The following is a 12,856-nucleotide window of genomic DNA, read 5'->3' as shown; positions in this document are numbered from 1 at the left end:
AAGAAACATTTAACTTCTCAATTTTATTTTTCTAACATTATCATAATCATCATTTGACGTTCGACTCCGAAAAAAAAAGTTGTAGATAGCAATATAAATATGTCCTTTAAAATTAAGGGTACAAATTATTGTTACAGTATTCAAGAACAAAGGTACATAACCCTTCATTGCTTTACTTTGAGCGGTAGGAACATCTATGTAAATATAATAGAGAATATTTATTTAAATTAACAGGCTTATTTTCATATTATCTGACCAATGTATAAATAGTTTAATCTAGTGTACAAAAGCTTGCGTATATATTGAGTAAAGACTTGTTCATCAAGTTTAAATGTTAACTTTATTTGAATTTTCATAAGGTTCTCTTTTGTCTCTTCGTTTTATGTCTAGTTTTCTGCTACACAAACACCATTAATCACAATGGTCCGCCAGAGAATGTTGTACTTCTGTGAAACGCCCTGCTGCACTCATTAACCTAGTTTGAAGAGCCGTCCATCTATATGTGTATATTTTAAGGTGACTTAATTACAATAAGGACAGAAATCATCTATAGAACCTAGGAGAGTTTCATTAGAGTTTAAAACTATGCAAATTTTGAATGAAATGCACCATACTAACGAAAATGGGGGTAATGAAAAACTGTGAAATATGATTCATGGCAAAGAAACATTCTGTAGTAAAATTGACGTAATATTTAATACTGTGACGAATTGACACAATTTTTAGAAAATAAAATAAGTCCATATGTTAAATTATTTTCTTCTACGACTAAAACCAATCCTTTTATTTTCCTTTAACTACTCCACGAATGAAATATCTCATTATTTGAGATTTCTTCATTTTATTTTTAGCACAACGTAGCAAAAAAAGCTGAACACTTTTTACCTTGCAAGAAAGTGTATTTTGCTGTTAATTACAGTGCTACAAAAAATAATGCAATATTCCTCCAATAAGTGATTAATTCTACGATATTGATAAGCTTAAAAAAAAGCAAATCATCTGTAGTATATTCCAATGATAACTGATTATTAATTAAAAAAATGTCATTTTTTCGTCCAGCTATTTTTGTCTTGTTTGGGTGACTTTAAATTTCCATTAACAAGTCAAGAAATAACTTATATATACAAATGCAGTGTTATAGTGGCTGATTAAAAAAGAAATACTTTCCATACCTTTTAGTATGAAAAAAAACCCCAAAACAATTATCGAAGCTCAAATAACACAATACTCATACTTTCCTTCTTATTTGCTTGTAATTGTACATGTACTTGTAAACCAAATCTTGTATCATCTGTAATTCTTATTAATAGTATATTGAACTTTTTTTTGCCTACTTGCCCATAAAAAAATATGTGTGGGAGAAACGTCAGTCAATAATTTGTTATCCGTTTGAAAGTTGGAATTTATATCAAAATTATATCAATCATTCTAATAATTTATTCAAATATTTTGTAAACAAAATGCTATAAAATATTAGAAGAAAATATACATCTGTTGATATATATTACAGCCAATAATAAGAGATGCTGATTTATCCGATGACTCAATTAGCATGACCTTCGTGAACTTAATGGATCGTCTTAAGATTGTAGACCGCTCAATCATTCATGATGTTATCTCTTCCTCACGTTTATTATTCATTTCATTTTGTTATTAAATTGATTTTTTTCTCTGTGAATTATGATTCATTAGATAATGATATCTTGAGAAAATAAATGATTATCAACCCATAGATCATGGCCTCCCACAACTTTTGTACATTGTTTTTACTGTTTAAAAAATAATTTCGATTGAACATTCTAGGTATGTTTACCTCCACAAAAATGACTTAGTTTAGATCTCTTCCCAGTTACTGAAAAAGTTTATCCAATTAAATGTAAAGCATAACATTAACCTGGCGTTTAATTACGCTTACATGTATATCTTTTCCCAATATTTTTAATTAATTTAAATACATAACATCTGCCCAATCATGCAAGTTTTTTTTAAGAAATCACATATGCTGCGTATTCTCGCAAAATAATTAGAACTAATTAGATGGAACTAAAAAGTTTCATTTTCCTTTAATTTCATTAACTATTTTCCAAAATTAACGTTTCATATCAAATTTTTTAAAGGGGAAGGTGAAAAAAGATTTTCAATACAATTTTCGGAAGGAAACATAAATGGTTGACACTATACGTAAATAATCTATTTGCACCGAGGTTTAAATTAAAACCGAAAACCATTCACTAAAGTTAAAACTAACAAGCAATTACGTCGTGAAGGCTAATTGTTATAATCGATTACAAAAAAACCCTCGTTTACATCACAACCGCCACCAGCCCAAGTCAATCCCAAACAGCTCTACCGCACATCCATAATGTCAAAGTAAAAACAATGGTCATACAAAATACCCAAAACAGGCGAGGTCAACCTATTTAACGGAAACGAAATTGGTTGTCATCAAAAATGAAAAACATTTAGAGTTATGTGATTATGAAGCTCAACCTCCTACTACTGTCAGTGAGCAACGTTGTTTAAATATTAGACAAGCGAAGATTATTTACCAGTAGACTTGCTTTTAACGAAGGTAAGTGGAGTGTGTGATATATATGCATGTGTGTTAACTATTATCGTAGTGGGTCTAATTGAAAACAGATGTTTAATCCCGTCTGTGTCTATATGTATACCTGATATATGTGTTTCTTCTATTTTTAAAACTTGCAAATACTAATTAGTACTACTCAGTTGCTTAGTTAATAAAGAAATGGAAATAAAACAAATGATTTTTGTAAGTTATTCTTATTTTTGTGTTTCTAAATAGAAGATACCTTCGGAAAATGTACCGCTGCTTAGAATATAAACATTATCATAAAAAATTTAACTTTTTGATATAAACTAATTTAATAACTTGATACGTTTTCAGATATGAAAATTCAGAGATAAAATTGATTTTAGCTAATCATAACAAATAATTGTAAAACCGTCTATATATCATTGACGCAGAAAAAAAAAATTATGTACATGATAATGACATGCTAGAAATGTTGACGATATTACATTTTTGCTTACGGTCGAAATGCATGTAACATGTTCAATTTGACATTCAGACATGCCTTTTTGTGATTTGCGTTTTAGCAGAGTTTTCCCTTTATGATAACGGTATTAATTCATCATTTTGTACAAATATAGAATTTGGACCAATCATACATTATACAGAACGTATGATGTTCTTTCTAAGTACATGGGGAGTGGTTCCCGCATGAAGTGTTCATTTTCAATCAAATGACTCAATTTAGACGAAAAAAAAACCAGATCAATAAAATGAATTATTTTTCTAACATTTGTTTCATCGAATTCAATCGATGTAACGAAGCAGTAGTATGGTTAATTGATAGTCTACTCTCATTTGTTTAACCTACTGAATCTAATCTAGTGCTTATATAATTTGAGGTTATGTTTGTTTACTGAGAATGCCAATCCTCAGAAAAGCCCTAAAAATCGTGTACTCGTCTTTGATAACTAAATGCATATTTAAAATGGACAATTTCTCCAATTTTAATCCCTGTGGCTAAACATTTCAGTTAGTTAAGAACGTGTTTCATATATTTAACAATGAATGCATTTTACAGGTTATTGCAATGCTATAAACATTATACTTTTTACCACAATTCTCATTATGACACAAACTGGAAAAAATATTATCAATGGGAGGGGTTGCAATTTTCATAATAGAGATATTCATTAAAAACGAGCATATGGTTAAATTGTTATGTTTTTCATTTACAATATAGCATCCTTGAATTAATGCTTATCAAGTGCAGCATGAAACTGATTATCTGTCTAAGTGAGATATTGCAATTTATTATTGAAACAACAGTATTTTTCAATCAATAGCAAAACAGTTTTGCTGATTTAAAATCCCGCACGACCTTTTGCATAACATTTATGACACACAAAACAATTATGACACGGGAAGTAAACAATTGTTACGTAACAACCAAAGACCGCCACAAGATTGCTGACGTAACAAACGAATCGCATGGACAATATTTTTACGAATCTGTATGCATGGAACTATACCTATAAAATAATAAAGACTAAAATGAGAAGACTATAAATCAAAGTACCGAAGAACTGACGGAAGTTGATTTTATCGATGTTTATTTATTTTAAAATCAATGATACGTTATTTTGCATTACCACTACGGGTAGTTTCTAATCTGTATTTGAATAATGCACATTTTTATAATATGATTTTTTGGACTTTTTCGACACAAGAATGTTGATAAAACCCTATATGAATCATGTTAAGTAATATTTAAAGACAGAATTAATTCAATCAAACTATGTATCAGTGATAGAACTATATCTGGAAAATTTATGGATCTAAGCACTATTGAATTCTAGTCTCGTTCAACCAAACACTCGGCTCTCGCCGTTAATCTCCTACAAGCAAGAGAGACTCTCTGCTTGTCGGAGATTTACGGAGACAGCCGTGCATCGAGTTGAACGAGACTATATTGAATATAGCGTAAGAATACATACGACTAAAAAAATATCTAACTTGTTCGTACCATTAAAATCTGACTATTTTCAAAGTATTTATAAATAAGTTTCCTTGAAAAACAATGCTTGAGCATACATTATATCGAACTTATAAGTTATTTTCAAGAACTTAGTCTTGTCATCGGCGATGATTTGTGCTTTGGTCCAAACACTGTTTCACTTTCGGTTTGTCAGAGTAACTGCATAGGAAAGTTGATTAAAATCAACTCCCAAAAATAACAATACGTATAGTCTATTCGAATAGTGGATTAACAATTTCATTGCTCTCATAGAATCCATATTTGATTTTAAACAGTTAAAATGCAACTATTCATTTCATATGTCCAAAAGTTTTGTCAAGAATTATTTTTTTTCAACTGATTGAAAACCGCCAATTTTCATTCGACTTTTGATGTACTGTAAATTTTCACTTTAATAGTCACACAATAAATTTATTTTAAAATTCAATTGTATCGTTATACCAAACTATAACTACGGCGAGATCTAGAGAAGAACAGTTCTAACCATGACTTTCAAATCAATTGCAAATAAAGGGGAGAACTGACTTTGTGACTTTGTTATATGTAGCATTCAACTAAATTCTAATAAGTGGTGAACAATCTCATGAAAACCGCATTGTTTCTGTTGTATAATACTTATAATATACAGAGCCACAGGGCAAAAACACAGAAATTAAAAAAAAACCAAAAAAAAACCAAATAAAAAAAACCAGAATCACAAAGTGGTGTGGAAAAACAGATTGAGAATAGATGATAAAGTAACGTAGTTTTTGTGACTTTTTCATCAAGCAAACTAATTTCCTGGGCTAGTCAAATTGCATGAAGACTTTTCATTTTTAAAAATTTCTTTTTTAAGATTTTAACTTAAAATACTGGTAAATCTGTTTTTTTTTAAATAAAAAAAAAAAAGATTTACAAATCCATAAACTTGAAAAATATTGCAATATTCTTGCCATTAGAATAAAAATAGCGTTTTAAAAACATTTAGATATTAATAGATTCGCAAATGAACATTTTTCGTTCAGGAAACCGGTCAGAATGAAAAAATTTATAGTCTTATTTGAATGGCAAGCCTGCACAGAGGCCTTGATTCATTTGACACTTTGTCTCGATTTCTACATTTTACTTAGAAAATTTATCGCTTTACTATAGTTTTGTTTCGATGTGCTGAATTGTTGGCAATGCCAATGTTCGCAATGTTATAACTATTGATAAAAAATTACATCTAAATGCTAAATTTTTTTTATCTTTGGTGCACGGAAGCTCTCCTAACCTTTTTCGTTTCTCCACACGCCCAACACATTAATTTTAGCCCCAAAACCGGTTTTCTATTTTTTATAAACACTTGTAATAAAAAATATTATGCAAGTTAGTACGGATAAGATATTTTATGAGTGTGGTTGATATGCAGAAGTTGACCTCCTTTTTCCAAAGCCGCTGTATGCTAGAATAGGAAAATGAACAGGTGTTTGCAATGTCTTTTTCATGAAAATGATTGTTTAATACCCTAAATGTTGCCATGTACTCTTCAAAGGATTAAAGCAATAATTACTTGTGGGCTTTATCAGTTCTTAAATAGTGTATTTTATCAACTGTGGAAGAGAGACTTATATTTTACACGTGTAGTAAGTATTTTTGCACTTTACCATGGTTGCGAATGAAATTACTTTTCTCTTTTATTCTCTTTAGTCAAAAACGTTAAAAGCGAACGACACTTTTAAGTAAAATAACATCACAACTTTAGACAGGAATGTTTACACCAAAATTTTTCTTTTAATAATGAAAATATGATTCATATAATTAATTATGTACATCCCCCCCCCCCCAAAAAAAAAATTAAAAGATCGTCGCCGACTTTGAGACTGAACAATCGTATAGGACATTGATATCTACCATGTTTGAATTTCTATTTGTTACGTATTATCTTTATTATCTCACGGTTGATTATAGGCACGCAGGTCTAGACGCAACATATTTTATGTCACATCTTACTGATGACATTCCAGAGAGACTAGAATGTGTATTATATTTAATTAACCTAGCCTAGGTGCTTAAATTACCTTTTGTTAAGTGTTTTACATACAGTTAACAAAACAGGACTGAGAAAAATCCCATTACCAACCAAAATGATTAATGCGATCTCACAGTGCATAGCACCAGATTATGTTACGCACAAACGGTTGTAGAAACGCTGTCTTTTTTCAAAATCTCAAAAATCTCATACAGCGCTGCTGTTTTCAGAACTTTATCATTAATTTTATCATATACCTAACCAAAACCTATAAGTCAAACTATACATCTATATGTACAGTACTATCAGTATTTTTGTTTGTTTGTTAACCTCAATGGTATCTGTAGAAAACAGTGACGTTATATCTTTATGAATGTGCATCAATAATTATTGAAGGATAGATATGTTAAACATATTCAAAGTTGGCTCAAAGTTTAAAACATTAATTTGTTTTGTATCTTTAACATACCAGGGGAAATAATTGTTTGCAATGCAAACCGATATCATAATGTTTATATCAAAACCACGATTTCCCATCCCAATGAACACGGTTTATCGTAAGATAAATAGACGCCTTTCAACCGCATGTTCACTGAAAGATTTTGAATAGGTGGCTAAATGGTAGAACTGTGGCATTTTGTTACCTTATAGTTACCTTCAGCCAAAAGTCTTGATGACAGAAAATTTCGTCTTATATTTATTCATTTGAGCATTTGTTTAATATGAAAACTAATTTATTAATTTCTAATTATGCGTTTCAATAGCTACGAGACGCCCCATTAACGTTGACCCCAAGAAAGATTAATCATTTAACATTACAATTCACTTCAACAGCTTTTTATAATATTTTTACCTGTATGTCTTTTTTCAGATACAATATCTATATAAAATTTAAATAAGGAAATTCAATTGTGGTACAAAAATGGACAACATGTCAGCAAGTTCTCGGAATGAAACAACTCTGGTGTCGTTTGAAGATATTGACGCTGGGTTTTCAATACAGGACCGGGTTTTACTTGGAGCCTTGTCAACAGTTGGCGCTCTTGTGGCTCTGGCCTTAATGCTCCGATTTATGAAACAACCTTGCAAACATCGCTTAGACAACAAAGATAGTGACAAAAAAGAATATGACAAATTTTCATCAAGGTAAATAATCCTTACTTAACTGAACTGTTTGATGAATGTTAAATTATTCGAGCATTCTCATTTTTGGAGTTTACGGTAAATAACGGACAATGGTGATGAAAACATAATGTTTGCTATTTCTATAATGTTTATTTTCGGTAATAATTTGTTTTATATTATAATTTGTTACATATTGTACCTTAAATCAAAGCATGTCTCATACAATACGTATAAGTAACAGAAATATCATTTAAAATCAATCACACCATTCAGCATCAAGTAAGATTAATTGGAAATGGTCTCTTTAGATCTTTGAATTAGATATATGTTGGTTCTCTGTAAAGCCGAACTTTTTAATTTGTTTTGTTTGTCAAGGACTCAATCTTTAGTCCATTACACTGTCTCCCTTCTTTAGCAACTAATCCTTGCAACAGCAGAACTACACATGCATACAAATCAGTGTACTTTTAAAAGTCGAATGATTGAGCGTGTTCTTATTGTTGTAGTTTGTTAGGGTAACACTGATACGTTACCTTTTTTTCTTCTACGTACACTATGCATGCCTTACATTCCTTGGTTCTGTTCGATTCAGTAGATTTTAACAAATTGCACAATAGCTAGAATTTTAATGATAAAAAGCCATTCAATTATTCATCATTAATATATGTAATATACATTATCAGTTGGTTAGAGTGATAGGATGCTTAAGGGATTCATTTTTGAATTCTGCAACAATAATGTATCTTTTGGAAGACTAAATGAGAAAAAACAATGTTTTTGTGACAAGGAGTGAATCGTGACCATGTGTTTTCCATTGGTATCGATACTAAGAAATCTATTATCATTTTAAAGTGAAATTAGATTGAAAAAAAAAAAAAAACAAGGAAAAAAAAACATCCACAGCGCATAGTATTTCTAATTTCTATCGTAATTTTATTGATGATATTTGATTTTTTATGGGTCAACTTAAACATATCTTGATATTCTCCTTCGATAGCTTTGCCTTTTACATTGTAGTTTGAGTTTGGAAGACGGCTCTTCGGATGTATCCTGTAAAACGTCCTCTTCCGGGTTTTCGGAATCCTCGGGAATATCCAGTCAAGGAACACAGATATCCTACTGTTCATCCGAATTTTCTCTTCAATTTGACCAAAGATCACTTTCATTTTCTCAATCTTTGCCTGATTTGACGGGAAAGAATACAAAGTAAGTTCAGTTTTACGGAGTTGATAAAAAATAGAAACCATTTTGAAGTTCTATTTATTCAGTCATCTGAATAATGAATAAAAGTTAAATATATTGTTACTAATTAGCATACATGTTCCATTTAGTCACTATTATTAAACCTAATATTTAAAAATCTACATCATAGACACAAAGTACACATTCTTTGTGTCAGTAGTTTGTGCGCTACTATTAAATTTTGCATACTGTGGTTTCATTAATATTCAAGGGCATCACTTTTCGTGGATAAAGTGAATTTTACAATTTCAAGGATACGTAAATTCGTGGCCAATGACCCTGTAAATACATGTTATTAAAAGTTGCACTTCAATGAACATTATATTTCGTGGATCAACTAAACAACGAAATCCATGAAAATTTGTAATCAACGAATATTGATGAAACCACAGTATACTTAAAAAATAGCAAAATGTTGTTTGCTATCAAATAAAAACAATCAAATCTTCATGATAATAACACTTTGAAGGCTTGTGAAAGCATGCAAAGATTATAATGAAAATATCATTGTTTTATAATACTGTTCTTGAATTCGCTTTTAAATTCCAGAAGAGTAAATCGTTATTAGTCGCAATGTTTTTTTTCTGTTCGTTATAGGTCATTCAATATTTTGTCTCCTGCTGTTTTCGCCTTAAGCTCGGATTATACCAAATCTTCTTCTCAAATAATGTAAGTATACATTTACAATGATAGTTCGACCTGAATGAAATCAGGATATTATTAAAAATGTATTACAATTTAAAAAAAAAATGAATGTTTGCTTTACATTGTAACTCAATAAAGATCAGTAAAAAAACCAAAACAACATTTTCCAGTATAGAGTTCAGTCTTGTTTTCTATATTCACGAAACAAAAAAAAAAGGTGACGTATTAGAATTCATCAAATTCTGACGCTTCGTTTTGTGACGTAGGCAGAGAAAGGCACATGCGTATGATAATAACTTGCGCATAGACCAATTAAAAACAGGTTATGTCGTGTTATTAGACACTCCCTGATGAAAAACGTAAACACATTTTTAGTCATTTACTAAACAATTGGTGCACCCATTTTTTATAACTCCAGGTATTATTTGATAAAACAATTTTTAACAGGACACAATAACTGTAATTAATTTTTTCTTTACCAGATTGATTAATGATGCAACTGTTTATGTCTTGTTCGTAGTAAGCTGGCATTTTAATTCTTATTTTCTTCACATTATAGAGGAAAAACTGATGACTACTCATCTAAGGAAAAGGATTCAATTAAGTCTGCAGAAAATCTAGACAGTTTACTATCAAATTCAGTTATGTAAGTGTCTTGTTTATGTAAGTGTCTTGCCATACAATTCGAAAGTATTCTTTTTTCAGGAAATATCGGCATGTGGTATCATTGGTCAGCTTCGTGTTTATGTAATGCGAAAGCATTATGTACAATAAAAATGATGCATGTATATACATGTAGGAAAAATATCACACCATTTTGTTGATTTTCAAAATAGGAAGAATAAACATCACTCCTAGCAGACGATCTTAACTTACAATTTTAATATTGTTAGAATTACGTTACTTGAATCATTATGTAATTTTGCAAATGTTCTTATCTCATGGCAAACGCATAGGGATAATGTTTAAGTAATCTACATGTAATTAAAGACTTACATGGATATGTCATTGGTCACTGGAAAGTGAACAAAATAGTGCGAGGCGCAATGCTAGCGTAAATAATAAAATTTGCCAGATGCTTCATTAGACGCAACTGCTTAAGCCGATCACAAAAATATGTATATTGACAAGAATTATGCCTTAATTGATCATAATTTATTTTGTAGGTCTCTTACATCATCGTTGCAAACGAACGACAAAAGGAAAACAACCGTTGAGCATGCGTACGGGAAGTTCATGCCGAAATATTACAAGAGTATCCCAGAAATAGACAAGTCACTAGACCCTGCAAAACTTTAGGACTAATGAAAGTGACTTCATAGGATTTTTTTTTAAAATTAAAGACATGCTGTAAATGTACATATCTATTTGTAGCCACTACGTGGCAAAATGTCAGTAAAATTCTGTAAATGTGATTATTTACGCATTGGGGAAATTTGCTATAGTTTTGCTGTACCCTTAAAACCGTGTAAAATACCCCCGGACGTATGGTAACAGAATGGACAATTTATTGTGGTGAAAATAGCATACCTGTATATCCACGCAGATTGTTTGACTATTTAGAACGCATGCTTAACCACCAGCGTAGATAATTACTTTTACTTTAATTACGCTCTCAATGTACACATGTTTATTTGTTTAATGTGATTCAATACGTTTTTGGATATTGTATTCGTACTTTGCTCACTTGTTTTTTAAGTATTTCATATTATCAATGATTATCTTCCCTAAGCAAAGGCTGATAACTGTTTTTAGTGATATGTTTTGCTTTTGAAATTTGGGCTATGTTATTCATAACGAGAATTATTTTTTTTTTACACATGATACATGTTCATGTGCTTTGATTGTATTTACACTGTAAAAATAACACATATATGTGTATATATAACATAAACTGTTAACTTTTTTTTAATGGCTTCTTACAATTTAAGGTAATGTTACATGAATCTCAAAGTTTTTATCTTATATTCCGCATTCGTGTTTACACATAACATATATCACTCCGATACCAGCATGAAATATGATTGAATATTTTAAATCTATAAAAAGCAGCTAGCAAGTTCAATTTACATGTTAAACATGAGCTAATAATAAAAAAGTTTAATAGATGATAATATCAAATGTCACTTTATGTAAAATCCATATACACTGAAAACATAACATCAGAGAACATGTATATATTTCTGTAGTTAGTTTGTGGTATGAGATACGATTTTAATATTTGATCTAAAATATAATAAGATACATTGCCAAAATAAACTTCTTTTTAAACTATAATTTGAAATACCTTAGAGAGTAATTTATTGTTAATCATCAGTGTTGTTAACTCGTTTTATTTGCAATTTTATATAATTTCTTTTATTCAACTTCGTTTTATAACATAGATATTTGCTCAATACATATTTCAAATTCAGTTGTGTGTGTGTTTTCTTTTATCGCATTTAGTAAATTCCAATGAAAGTAAATCGTTTAGTAACATTTCTGTTGTTGAAGGTATAAGTATGACCCCCATATTGTGAGGTTTCAGGAGAATTTTTGAATACAAAATAGCGTTTTGTAGACTTCAAATATTTTGATAAATAAAATTATTCTATAATATTTACATCTACCAAGTATCATTTCCTCTATTTCTTACGAAAATTTATAATTAATTCATAGATCTATAGAAACAGCCAGGCTGAAATGTACATGCCCTGTTTATCGATTGGTCGAAATATACAGCGGCTGAAACTTGAGAAGAAATTGACAGGTCTGAAATTGACCCGCCCTGTTTATCGTTTGGTCAAAACCTACAGCGATGTACAAAACATCCCGAACTGCATGAACAAATCATGATGATTTCAGACTCAAAGTCTCACATGAGACGACCTGGCTGTTTCTTTTAGCTAACTTACTTATGCACATTAACAGTAATTTAGTGAATTTTACCTACTTTTCATAATCAATTTATTGATTTCTTTTAAGAAAGATGTTAATATAAACAAAAAAATGCTTTCTTTGATGATTCATGCGGGTTATGAAGGTAGCAATCATTGCAGAAAAAATTTACATAACCCGCTTACGCGGGTTATGTATTTTTTCTACAATGTCGCTACCTTCATATCCCGAATGAATCACCAAAGAAAGCATTTTATTTTTTAAATAATTACATTGTATATATAGGATAGCCAAGGAATACTATATAAGTACCGTTTGTTTCCAATTTCTTGATTATTTTTTAAAGAAATTTAAAAAAACCGCTACCTTCATATCCCGAATGAATAACCAAAGAAAGCATTTTATT

The 12,856-nt window shown here is 30.2% G+C and overlaps 1 protein-coding gene across 1 annotated transcript; it reads left to right on the top strand.

The window, feature by feature from the left end:
* Positions 1-6,002: 6,002 nt before the first annotated feature.
* LOC128173469 (uncharacterized) lies at positions 6,003-11,881 on the top strand. The gene is made up of 6 exons (XM_052839159.1): positions 6,003-6,175; positions 7,433-7,707; positions 8,704-8,892; positions 9,526-9,597; positions 10,133-10,219; positions 10,740-11,881. Exons 2-6 carry the CDS (start codon positions 7,484-7,486, stop codon positions 10,870-10,872), a joined length of 705 nt encoding a protein of 234 aa, XP_052695119.1. The 5' UTR covers positions 6,003-6,175; positions 7,433-7,483; the 3' UTR covers positions 10,873-11,881.
* Positions 11,882-12,856: the final 975 nt, after the last annotated feature.

Source organism: Crassostrea angulata, chromosome 2, assembly GCF_025612915.1.
Source record: "Crassostrea angulata isolate pt1a10 chromosome 2, ASM2561291v2, whole genome shotgun sequence".
NCBI lineage: Eukaryota > Metazoa > Mollusca > Bivalvia > Ostreida > Ostreidae > Magallana > Magallana angulata.
The sequence above is the reverse complement of the archived record's forward strand: the minus strand, read 5'-3'. Positions and strand labels throughout refer to the sequence as shown.